Here is a 13274-nt window from a genome sequence, read left to right on the forward strand (position 1 = left end):
TGGTGTATTGCACCAGAGCAATGGACTCTGAAGAAAGAATTTGGTGGAAGGGGACTTTGGGTCCTGGCCATGATGGTAGAGGAGGACCCGAGTCAGGAATGAGAATGTTTTGCAGACACCTATCATGGGGAAATGAGAAATTGTATCCATGTGACAAGAACTATAGTGTAAGTTATTAACCCTCTCCCCCTCAATGAAATAATGTTAAAAAGAGTTAGGGCCTGCACTAGGACTGTCGGAGGCGGAAGGAGAAGCGAGCTAGCTGTACGGGTACCGGGGGCTGAGCATTTCAGATCTGCTTGGTGACCTGGTGTACCACCAGGTTGGCAGCAAGACTTGTGTGTCTCCGGACACTACCTTCCAGGGTCATCCGCCCCGCTTTCACCAAGTCCTCCCCTGTTGTGAAGAACTCCATCACGAAGAATCAGTGGCTCTTAACACCAAGCAGGAATTATGCCACGAAGACAAGATTTGGGATGCGGCCCGGGAGAAGTGGCCAAGAACTCAAAGAGGCAGCATTTGAACCATCAATGGAGAAGATATTTAAAATTGATCAAATGGGAAGATGGTTCATTGCTGGAGGGGCTGCTGTTGGTCTTGGAGCACTGTGCTACTTGGGAATGCTACTTGGGAATGTCTAATGAGATTGGAGCTATTGAGAAGGCTGTAATTTGGCCTCAGTATGTAAAGGACAGGATTCACTCTACTTACATGTACTTAGCAGGAAGCATTGGTTTAACAGCTCTGTCTGCCATGGCAGTCAGCAGAACTCCTGTTCTCATGAGCTTCATGATGAGAAGCTCTTGGGTGACAATTGGTGCAACCTTTGCAGCCATGATTGGAGCAGGAACGCTGGTGCGGTCGATATCATATGACCGCAGCCCAGGCCCAAAGCATCTTGCTTGGCTACTACATTCTGGTGTGATGGGTGCAGTAGTGGCTCCTCTGACAATACTAGGAGGCCCTCTTCTCCTCAGAGCTGCATGGTACACCGCTGGCATTGTGGGCGGCCTCTCCACCGTGGCCATGTGTGCACCCAGTGAGAAATTTCTGAACATGGGAGCGCCCCTCGGAGTGGGCCTGGGTCTTGTCTTTGTGTCCTCACTGGGATCTATGTTTTTTCCACCCACCTCTGTGGCTGGTGCCAGCCTGTACACAGTGGCAGTTTACGGTGGACTGGTTCTTTTCAGCATGTTCCTTCTGTATGATACCCAGAAAGTAATCAAGCGTGCAGAAGTAGTGCCGTTGCATGGAGTTCAGAAGTATGATCCCATCAATGCGATGATGGGAATCTACATGGAGACATTAAATATATTTATGCGAGTTGCCAGTATTCTTGCAACTGGCGGAAGCAACAGAAAGAAGTAAATGAACCTGCTGCTGGCTTCTGAAATACTTCAGCTATCTTGCTTATTTAACATGGGCAGACACCCATTAAATAGTTTGTTCAAGCAAAAAAAAAAAAAAAAAGAGTTAGGGCCGGGAGTCAGGCGGTGGCGCAGCGGGTTAAGCGCACGTGGCGAAAAGCTCAAGGACCGGAGTAAGGATCCCAGTTTGAGCCCCCGGCACCCCAACTGCAGGGGAGTCGCTTCACAAGCGGTGAAGCAGGTCTGCAGGTGTCTGTCTTTCTCTCCCCCCTCTGTCTTCCCCTCCTCTCTCCATTTCTCTCAGTCCTATCCAACAACAATGACATCAATAACCACAACAATGTTAAACAAGGGCAACAAAAGGGAAAATATATATATTAATATTTAATATACATTAATATATATATATATAGATGGCTAGAGGTCAGGTGGTGGCAAACCTGGTTGAGAACACATGGTACCATGAATAAGGACTTGATTCAAGCCCCCCATCCCCACTTGCAGGGCAGAAGCTCCACGGGCAGTGGAGTAGGACTGCAGTTATTGCTCTCTCCTTCTCTTTCTCCTCCTCCCCTCTTGATTTCTTTCTGTTTCTACACAGTAAATAAATAAATACAGGCCAAACCCCTGAGATAATAACAGTTTTGTGAAACATTTCCCCTGTAGAATTTAATTTTCACCAGGGGTAGGTGGCGTAATGGTTATGCAAAGAGTCTCTCATGTCTGAGGCTTCAAAGTCTCAGGTTCAATCCCCCACACCACAATAGGCCAGAGCTAATTCAAAGGGACATATGTATTCTTAGGTTCATAGATATGCTCTTCACAATAGCCAAGGAGTGGAAGCAACCTAAGTGCCCATCAACAGTTGACCCGATAAAGAAGTTGTGGAATATATACCCCATATATACTATTCAGCAATTTAAAAAGATGAGATTGGAGGGCTGGGCAGTGGCACCACCGGTTAAGTGCACATAGTACTAAGCACAAGGATTTGTGTTCGAGCCCCCGGCTCCCCAACAGAAGTGGGGATGCTTCACAAGCAGTGAAATACTGCTACAAGTATTTCTCTCTCTCTCTCTCTCTTTTTTTTTTCTCTCTCTCTCTCCAGTTTCTCTCTCAATTTATCTCTATCCAACAGGAAAAAACTGTCTCTTAGACTGTATAAATTATGATGATAATCACAAGAAAGGGGTGGAGTGAGCCAGCGAAATAACTTGCTTGAGTAGTGCACTACCTTACCATGTGTAGGACCGAGGTTTGAGTCTGGCCCCTATCACATCAAAGGAAGCTCCAGTGATGTGCTTTCCTTCACTGCCTTGATGTCTGTATGTCTGTATGTATGTGTTTTCTTGTTTGTTTGTTTGCGTTCACTGCTCCTGATAGCCACTTTTTTCCCATATTTTTATTGGGTAGAACAGAGAGAAATTAAAAGAGGAGGGGGAGATAGAGAGGGAAACAGTGGGCCAGGAGCTGTTGCACTTGGTTAAGTGCACACATTACAGTGCTAGAAGAAGTGCTCAAGGACCCAGGTTCAAGCTCCCAGTCCCCCCCTGCAGGGGGAAAGCTTCACAAATGGTAAAGCAGGGCTGCAGATATCTCTCTGCCTCACTTCTCCTCTATTTCCTCTTCCCCTCTCCATTTCTCTCTGTCTCTATCCAATAATAAATAAATAAAAGGATATTTTTAAAAAAGAGAGAGATGGTACACAGATGGTGGCTCACCTGGTTGAGTACACATGTTACAGTGTGCAAGGACCCTGCGTTCGAGCTTTCAGTCCCCACCTGTAGGATTGGAAAGCTTTGTGAGTGGTGAAGCAGGGCTGCAAGTGTCTCTCTGTCTCTCTCCTCTATTTTCCCCATCCCCTCTCGATTTCTGGCTGTCTCTATCCAATAAATAAATAAAAGGAATTCAAAAAGAGAAGGAGAGAGAAATACCTGCAGAGCTGCTTCACCACTAGTGAAGCATCCCCCCTGCAGGTGGGGAGCTAAGGGATGAAACCCCAATCCTTGTGTGGGTCTATGTGCACCACTGCCTGGCCCCTGCAGACTGCCCTTTTCAACATTGTCCACTGAAGTAAACTTGGTCATAACTACACCCCATCTGGTTGCACAGCCTCCTAGGTCAACCCCCTCACTGGCCACACCAGGAGCTCCCCCAGACTCTACTGGCTTCCATCCACTACCTTGACCACCTTGACCCAGCCAGCCCCTGGAACATTCTAGAAAGGACAAAAATCGCAGAGACCGAGTGGGTATATGTGGTTGTCAGGGGTCTGGTATAAAGTGGGCATGGGGGGCGGTGGGCAGAAGGAAGTGAGGGGACTGGGAAATGATGTCACAGGCTGGGCTCCTCGAAGTGATGAAAACATCCTGTCCTTCTGCTGTACCATCCTTGTCAACATCCTGGTAGGGACATCGCAACCTTGTGTCGCAATATGTTCCTCTTGAGGGAAAGAGGTCCAGAGACACAGGTTGCCTCTGTGTTTTAAATGTGATACATTATAGCTTCAAAAATAAAAGTTTAGGTTTTGTTATGTTTTGTTTTGCTTTGGTTTGGTTTGGTTTGGTTTTTAACTAGTTAATCATAGATAATGGAGGTGGGACACATCCCTCCACAAAAGAGGAAAAAAAAATTTTCCTTCTCTCTCTCTCTCTCTCCCTCTCTCTCTCTCTTTCTCTCTCATTTACCAGAGCACTACTCAGCTCTGGCATATGTTGGTGCTGGAGTCTGGAGCTGGGAGCTCATTGTCTCATGCATGAAATCTTCATGAACCACGGTGCTATTTCCCCCCCCCCCCAGTCTTTTTTCTCATGTCTTCAAAGTGTTTGTGTTGGGGGTGGAGGTAGAGAGCATAATGGTTATGCAAAGAGACTCTCCTGCCTGAGACTCCCAAAGTCCCAGTTTCTATTCCCTACACCACCATAAACCTGAGCTGAGCAGTACTCTGGTATTTAAAAAAAATTAAGTGTTTGTGCTGGGACCAGACAGTGGCACACTTGGTTGAGTGGACACATTATCATGTGCAAGAACTCAGGTGCAAGCCCCTGGTCCCCATATGCAGAAGGGAAGTTTCATGAATGGTAAAACAGAGTCTCTCTCCCCCTCCCCCCTCTCTCCCTCTCCCTTTCCTCGCTGCTCCCCTGCTTCTCTCCCTCCTCCCTCCTCCCTCCCTCCCCCTCTTTTTCCTTCTCCCTCTCCCTCCCTCTCTCCCTCCTCCTCCCCCTTCTCCTCCCCTCTACCTCTCCTCTTCCCCCTCTCACCAGGGCACTGCTCAGCTCTGGCATATCGTGATGCAGAGGATTGAACCTGGGTCTTGGGAGCCTCAGGCAAGAGATTCTCCTTGTATATAACATTATGCTATCTACCCCCACCCTGCAGTTGTCTTTCTGTCTCTCTATCTCCCCATCCCTTCTCAATTTGTCTCTGTCTCAATCCTAAATAAATAATTTAAATAAATAAATAATGTTTGGGGAAATGAGAGGTGGGGATGGGAGAAAATAACATGAATGTCTACACAAGCTGACTTGTTCTGGTAGGAGAGATACCACAGCTTCCTCCATGCAGCAGGGGCCAGGCTCAAACCTGCGTCACATGTATGACAGAGCGGGTGCACTATCCAAGAGAGTTGTTTTCCGAGCTCATAAGTGTCATATTGTTTGTTTTGAACCAGAGCGCTGCTCAGCTCTGGCTTATGGTGGTGCGGAGGATTGAACCTGGGACTTTGGAGCCTCAGGCACCGAGTCCTTTTGCATCACTGTTATGCTATTGCCCCCACCACGTTGTTGGAAGTATTCAAGTTGAGATATTTGGCATTTCTCTCTCAGAGACTGCCCACCCAGATGCTTGCTTGATCCCTCCCCTTCTCTTTTCATTTCAATAAGCCTTGTTCTTGCTTCACTTACCAAAAAAGTTAATTATAATAAGTTTTTTTATTGGGCTATAGCACAGTGGGTTAAACGCACGTGGTGCAAAACTCCAGGACTGGCTTAAGGATCCCTGTTCGAGCCCCCAGCTCCCCACCTGCAGGGAGGTCCCTTCACAAGTGGTGAAGCAGGTCTGCAGGTGTCTGTCTTTCTCTCCCCCTCTCTGCCTTCCCCTCCTCTCTCCATTTCTCTCTGTCCTATCTGGCAGCAACAACATCCATAACAACAATGATAATAACCACAATGATAAAAACAGGGGCAACAAAAAAGAAAAATTAATTAATTAACTAATTAAAATTTAAATAATAATAAGTTTTTTTATTTATTCGAGAGAGAGAGAACCAGAGCATGATTCTGGCAGTGGGAATACTAGGGCTAGAACTCAGGACCTCATGCTGGAGAGTCCAGTGCTTTCTTTACTCACTGTGCCATCTCCTGGCCTCAAAGACTTGTTTTTATGGAGGCTGTTTGTTTGTTTGTTTTATTCAAATAGAATGGCATCTTGTGAAGCCTATCAAACCCCTCTTCCCATGATTCCCTTCCTGGGAGGTGCCCACCTACGTTTCCCAGCCACAACCTCCTCATAGTTGCTTTTGGTCATGAACACATCCTATCTTTCTACTTCATCCATTTTTGTGTTTGAGTATATGACAGGGCATAATTTATGTTGACTCCAACACTTTACAAGGATTTTTTATATGGAAAATATATTATTTTTATTTAAAAAATTTAATGGGGGACACATCCTTTTTTTTTTTTTTTACAAAATTACAAGGTAACAGGAGCACAATTCCACCACCAGAGTCCTGTGTCCCCATTCCCTCCAATGGAAACTGCAGTGGTTCTCCAAAGGTCACTAATATGGGTTGGCTATTATTTGTTTAATATTTTACATATTTATTCATCAGAAAGATAGGAAGAACTAAACATCACTCTGAAACATGTGCTTCCAGGGACTGAACTTGGGACCTCATGCTTGAGAGTCTAGTATCTAATGCTTTCTCCACTACGCTACCTCCTGAAGCACTATTATTTTTATAAGAATCTATCCATATTTCCATATTTTTGTTCATTTTTTCCTATAGTCCTACCTTCTCTTCCTTTCTAAGCCACACCTACACCTATTACTACTTACAAATGTCTTTTTTTTTTTTCCTCTTCTCTCTCTGGATCCTAATGGCATTATCTTTTTTTTTTTTTTAACTCAATGAAGTCAGGTTTGTGCTTGCTGCTGGCCTTTACATCAACTCACTTGCAAAATCTTTAGAGAGTTCTATCCACTTCTGCTTTGTCCAAAACAAGAATAATTGGGGGGGGGGGGGGCGGGGATAGTTCATCCAGTAGCGTGCACATGCTAAGATGGTCAAAGGCCACACAGGAAGTGCTACGCAAAGGATGAGCACTGAGGCAGTGCTGTGGTGTCTCCTCCGTGTGTCTGTCTTTATATAGTTTCATTTGTGATTTAATAGTGATTTACAAGATTATTAGATAGAAGTATAGTTCATAGTATATATCATTCCCACCATCGACATTCCGTGTCCTCCCCCACCCCACCCCACCCCCGCCAAATGGTAACCACCATAGTTCTAGTCTCTCCCATCACACAGCCTGGCTCTTCTGGGAGGGGGTGTCCACGGTGGACATGGTGCCGGATCTGCTCTCTCTGTCTACCGACTCTTCAGTCAGCACATGGCGGAGCCTGGCAGGCAAGGACTTGAGGAAGCGGGCATGGAAGCTCTGGGTAGCCACCACGTAGATGACCGGGTTGATGCAGCAGTTGATGTAGGCCAGGGCCACGCAGAGGCTGTCCACATAGTTCACGCGTTGGTAGACCACCGAGCCCCTGGGGTACAGGGCCATCAGGAGGCCGGTGACCTGGTAGGGCAGCCAGAAGATGAAGAAACTGCTCACCACAGCCACCACCACCTTGAGGGTCTTGGTGGAGCGGGTGGCCTGACGGCTCCAGGCGTGGATGAGCAGAAAGGTGTAGCAGACAGACAAGATGAACAGAGGCCACAGGAAGGCCAGGACCAGCCGGGACACAGCCACGGCCCTCTCGGTCCGCCAGCCATCCTTGCCATAGTCCATGGAGCAGGTGATCTTTCTGGAGAAGGCCTCCTGCTTCAGAACCCGGAAGATGACGGAGGGGACGGTGAGCAGCAGGGCCAGGGACCAGGTGACCCCGCAGACCAGCCAGGCCAGCTTGACACTGCGATGGTTTTGACACCAGATAGGGTGGACGACCAGCAGGAAGCGGTCGGCACTGATGGTGGCCAGGAGCAGGACGCTGGCATACATGTTGAGCAGGATTAGGGCGGGCAGGATGCGGCAGGCGAACTCCCCAAAGATCCAGCGGTCCCGCTGGATGACGGCCACAAACAGGAAGGGCAGCGCCAAGCAGGACAGTAGGTCGGCAGCCGCCAGGTTGAAGAACCAGATGCCGTTGACCATGCGCTTGACCTCGGAGTTGGTCACCCACACCACCAGGGCATTGCCGGGCACCCCCACCAGGAAGACCACCAGGTAGATGACCAGGGCTAGGATGTCAGGCAGGGGCATCGGCGGGATCCGGGGGGGCCCATCCACTGGTACGTTGGAGTTCGTGTCACTGTCGTTGTAGTCGTCATAGTGAGAGTAGTCGATGGTGATGTTCAGGGAAGTCTGGGGGTCGGGGGGGGGGGTGAGAGAGGGAGAGGATGAGACAGCGGACAGTAGTGGTGTTGGGGGGGTGCTTCAGGGCTCCGAGCCCTCAGCTCCACCTCCAAGAGGAGCCTTGCAGAGAGGTGGGTGATGCAGAAGCTCAGGGAGATAGTGCAGCAGTCATGCACCAGACTTGTATGCCTGAGTCCCAGCCACCCACCCTAGGGGAGGTCCCAGGTTCAATCCCCAGCACCACTTTAGGCCACAGCTGAGAGGTGCCTCTGTGTGTGTGTGTGTGTGTGTGTGTGTGTGTGTGTGTGTGTGTCCCTCCCTTCCTCCTTCTCTCATTAAAAAAATTGCAGGTATCTATCTTTCTCTCCCCCTCTCTGTCTTCCCCTCCTCTCTCGATTTCTCTCTGTCCTATCCAATGACAGCAATAACAACAACAATAACAATAACCACAACAATGATTAAACAATAAGGGCAACAAAAGGGGAAAAATGGTCCCCAGAAGCAGTGGATTCATGGTGCAGGAACCCAGCCCTGGCAATAACCCTGGAGGCAAAAAAAAAAAAAAAAAAAAAGAACCTGAGTTGAAGACCAACTGTTCAGGGAAGGAAGGCTTCACAGGTGATGAAGCAGTGCTGCAGGTATCTCTCTATCTCTCCTTCTCTATCTTTCTTCCCTCTCAATTTCTGTCTGTCTCTATCCAATAAATAAGTAAGTAAGTAAATAACTACGAACCAGAAGGCCTGGGGGCTAGCTCAGCTGTTGAAGCTCAGGACTTGTACACCTGAGACTCCTGGTTTCATTCCTGATGTCTTGCGTACCACAGTGGTGCTTGTTCTCTCTCTCTCTCTCTCATCTGAAACACATTAAATTAAATTAAAAAATAAAATAAAATAAACTTGTCCAGCAAAGGCAAGATCTAGAGGTAAGGAGGGAAGATGGACAGAAGCCTATGCATGACTAACAATGGCAAAATGTTTGTTTTTGAAGCTACATGGTGGGTCCACACATCATCCCATTCCTTTGACTTTGCTGGGGAGACAGCGTAGTGGTGCTGCCAAACGCATTTATGCCTGAGGCTCCCAGATCCCAGGTTCAATCGCCAGAAACATCACAAGCCAGAGCTGAGAAGTTCTCTGGTCTCTCTGTATCTATCTCACGAAAATAAAATAACAAAAATGTAGTTTAAAATCATCCCTCTGACTTTAATATGTTTAAAACTTTCCACCAGGGCTGGCTCGCTGAGATAGTGCAGTTGCTTTGCCATAAGGGCAACTTGGGCTCACACCGTCTCTACCACACTGGGGGAAGCTTTGGTGCTGTGATTTCTCTATCTGAAAAAGTCAGCCCAGAGCAGTGAAATAAATAAATAATCACAATTTACAAGTGTATTTCCTATGATTTTTCTTACCTTTACTATTAATTTATTTAGTTGGATAGGAAAGAGACAAATTGAGAGGAGAAAGGGAGATAGAGAGTGAAAGAGAAAGATAGACACCTATAGGCCTGCTTCACCACTTGTAAAACTTCCCCCCTACTGGTGGGAATCAGGGGTTTGGACCCTGGTCTTTGTGCATGGTAGTATGTGTGCTTAACCAGGTGTGCCACCTCCTGGCTGCCCTACAATTTTCTATAATGGTAAAGATATTTCTTTTTTTAATATTATATTTATTTATTTATTTATTTTCCCTTTTGTGGCCCTTGTTGCTTTTTATTGTTGTTGTAGTTATTGTTGTTGTTATAGATATCATTGTTGTTAGATAGGACAGAGAGAAATAGAGAGGAGGGGGAGAGAAAGATAGACACCTGCAGACCTGCTTCACCACTTGTGAAGCGACTCTCCTACAGGTGGGGAGCCGGGAGCTCGAACTGGGGTCCTTGGATTTCATGCTACATGCTCTTAGCCCACTGCGCTACCTCCCTGGTAAAGATATTTCTATGTTAAGTGTTGAAAGCTTGCCATCAGAGCACAGCCCCTGCCCTAAATACCCACTACCACTGTGACACCCCTCCCCAAGATTCTGGCTTCCCATTCTCCCCTCTGGGACCCCCTACATCTTGGTCCCCCACCCCGACTCTCAGTCACAAAAGGATTAATGCCAGTCCCCAGGAGGCTTCTGAGCAAGTCCTGAAAGATTGTGCTGAGTTTGGGAGTCTTGATTGTGCTGATCTTGGGAGTGGTACAGTGACTCAGAGTCCTCGGCTGACTGAGGCCCCTCCCTGGCCTGAGCTCTTGACGGCCTTTCCTCTCTCTGATGTCAAGAGGGCAGGAAAAACAGAGAAGGAAAAAGATGCTGACTCCAGCAAGTGTGTGGTTGCCAGCAGCTTCCCTTGGCTGTCTCCCCACAGAGTATGGGCCTGGCTGAGGCCAGCAGTAGAGGGGACAGGTGAGGACAATGACAGCAGCTGGGGGGATGGTTCAGCAGTGCAGCACATGACTGCAGGCATGAGGTCCTGAGTTCAAACCCTGGCACAACTGCCAGAGGGATTCATATTCATTCTCTCTCTCTCCCTCTCTCTCTCTCTCTCTCTCTCTCTCTCTCTCATAAATAGTGAGGACACAAAGAATGGCGGACCAGGGCCAGACAGTAGCACACTCAGTTGAGGGCACATGTTACTACTATGCACAAGGACCCAGATTCAAGTCTCCAGTTCCCACGGAAGCTTCATGAGTGGTGAAGCAGCTCTCTCTCTCTCTCTGTCTCTCTCTCTCACCCTTTCTGTCTCCCCAATCCCTCTCAATTTCTTTCTTTCTCCAATAAATAGTAAATAAAAATTTTTTTAAGTTGCCATTCTAATCATTTAAAAAAAAAAAAAAAGACTCGCCTCTCCTCAGTCTGCATGCTTGGGAAAAGGGACACTTGCAAGAGAACGAAAAAGAAGACAGAGAAGACAGCATAATGGTGATGCCAAAAGACTCTCATGTCTGAGACTCCAAGGTCCCAAGTTCAATGCCCAGCATCATCATAAGCCAGAGTTGAGCAGTGCTCTGATAGAAGGAAGAGGAGGGAGGGAAAGAGAAGGGGAGGATGGAGAGTAGGGAAAGGAGAAGATGGAGGAGGAGGTAGAGATGGTGGAGGAGGAGAAAAGAGGAGAAAGGAAAAAGAGGAGATGGAGGAGGGGGGGAGGAGGTGGAGAAAGTGGAGGAGGAGGAGATGGAAAAGGAGAAGGGGGAAGGGAAAATGGAGATGGAGGAGGAAGTGGAGGAGGAGGAAGAGGAGGGAGAGAAAAGGAGGAGATGGAGGACGAGGAAGAGGAGATGGAGGAAAGAAAAGAGAATGAAAAGGAGCTGGGGGTGGGGGGAGTTCGGGTGGTAGCATAGTGGGTTAAGCGCAAGTGGCCCCTAAGCTCAAGGACCGGCATAAGGATCCCAGTTTGAGCCCCCCCTGCACCTGCAGGGGGTCACTTCACAAGCAATGAAACAGGTCTGCAGATATCTGTCTTTCTCTCCCCCTGTCTCCTCTCTCCATTTCTTTCTGTCCTATCCAGCAACAACAGCAATGACAATAATAATCATTACAACAAGGCTAACAACAAGAGCAACAAAATAGGAAAAATGGACTCGTGGCTTCATTATGCACGCACCCCATGGAGGCAAAAAAAAAAAAAAAAGGAGCTGCAGGCTCCCAACCTCCAAGGGCTGCAAAACAAAGACAGGTGATTTATACGGGGTGAGCCAGCCTGTGGTCCCGGCCTCCCCACCCCAGCATCTGGGGGTACAAAGGGTGACTCAGAGCAGAGCCTAGCACCACCCAAGCGAAAATACATCTCCAGCCCCCACCCCCACCCCCCGCTAAGGCAATAAGGTAATGAAAAGTTATTTGCATGGGCTGGCACCTTCTAGACTGCCCTTGGGAGGTGGGGGAGGGTGAAAAAAAGGGGAGACAGACTGCTTTCCCCTTGTTCTCCCTCCTTCTCCCTCTCCTTCTCCCTCTCTCTCCCCATTCCATCAATTTCTCTCTGTCTCTATTCAATAAATAAATATTTCTTTTTTATTAGTCATCTAATATTGATTCACAAAATAATAAGATAGCAAGGGTATAATTCCACCCCTTTCCTGTCACCAAAGTCCTGTGTCCTCATTTCCTCAACTGCAAAGTGCAGTAGTTCTTTCAAGATCACAGATATGGGTTGACTATTACTTCCATAATTATCTGCCCATCTATCTATCTACATTTTTTGCCCACTTTTCCTATGGTCCTGCCTTCTCTTCATTTCTAAATCAAACCTCCTACTTCTCAGTGACTTTTTTTGCCTCCAGGGTTATTACTGGGACTCAGTGCCTGCACTATGAATCCACTGCTCCTGGAGGCTATTTTTCTCATTTTGTTGCCCTTGTTGTTAGCCTTGTTGTTGTCATTATTATTGTTGTTGTCATTGCTGTTGTTGCTGGATAGGACAGAGAGAAATGGAGAGAGGAGAGGAAACAGAGAGGGGGAGAGAAAGACAGACACCTGCAGACCTGCTTCAATGCCTGTGAAGAGACCCTCCTGCAGGTGGGGAGCCGGGGGCTCCAACCAGGATCCTTATGCCGGTCCTTGTGCTTTGCACCTTGTGCGCTTAGCCCACTGCACTACCCCTCCCCTTTTTTTTCCTCTTCTCTCTCCAGGTCCTGATGGAATTGGAGTTCAGAGCCCTTTGTTCATCTTCCCCTAACATTTACCCCTCTGGGAGTATGGACCAAAATTCTTTTTGGGGTGCAGAAAGTAGGAAATCTGGCTTCTGTAATTTCTTCTCCATTGGACATGGGCGCTGGCAGAACCAGCCATACCCCCAGCCTGTTTCTATCTTTCCCTAGTGGGTGTTTTGTGTGTTTTTTTTTTAAGATTTATTTATTATTAATGAAAGAGACGGACTTTACACTTGAGAGTCCAACATCCATTATGCCACCTCCCAGGCCACTTTTTTCTGTTTCTTAAATTAAAACATTTTCCTTGCCAATAGAGGATGGGGATTTTTATGGGCCAGGAACAAGTGAAGCCCTAGTGCCTAATATTTTGGCTCTCTTTCACCTCTCTCTCTCTCTCTCTCTGTCTCTCTCTCCATATATATATACCCTATCTCCCCCGACCCTGCCTCATGTAAGTGCAATTCTATCACTCCTAGGCCATTTTTCATTCCTCTTCCATTATTATTATTATTATTATTACTATTATTATTATTATTTTAGTTTCAGACAGAGAGAAAGTAAGGATAAGAGAAGGAGAGAGACACAAATGAGAAAAAAAAGATTTATTAGAAATAAAATAGAGGTGACTGGGTGGTGTTACACCTAGTTAAGTGCACATGTTACAACTCATAAGGTCACAGGTTCAAACCCCTGGTCCCCACCTGC

At 47.2% G+C, this 13274-nt stretch overlaps 2 protein-coding genes across 2 annotated transcripts; one reads left to right on the forward strand and one right to left on the reverse strand.

Annotated features, from left to right (window-relative positions):
• Positions 1–284: 284 nt before the first annotated feature.
• On the forward strand, positions 285–1461 carry LOC103124900 (growth hormone-inducible transmembrane protein-like; the record flags this gene model as incomplete). Its single annotated transcript, XM_060176767.1, is given in 2 exon segments — positions 285–620; positions 622–1461. Coding segments are annotated over 2 exon segments (1083 nt in total), but the record flags the coding sequence as incomplete, so codon positions are not given.
• Positions 1462–5593: 4132 nt separating this feature from the next.
• C5AR1 (complement C5a receptor 1) lies at positions 5594–8020 on the reverse strand. The gene has a single exon (XM_060176777.1). The coding sequence runs from the start codon at positions 7847–7849 to the stop codon at positions 6890–6892; it is 960 nt and encodes a 319-aa protein (XP_060032760.1). The 5' UTR covers positions 7850–8020; the 3' UTR covers positions 5594–6889.
• Positions 8021–13274: the final 5254 nt, after the last annotated feature.

The sequence above is a fragment of the Erinaceus europaeus genome, chromosome 2, assembly GCF_950295315.1.
Source record: "Erinaceus europaeus chromosome 2, mEriEur2.1, whole genome shotgun sequence".
In the NCBI taxonomy this organism is placed as follows: Eukaryota; Metazoa; Chordata; class Mammalia; order Eulipotyphla; family Erinaceidae; genus Erinaceus; species Erinaceus europaeus.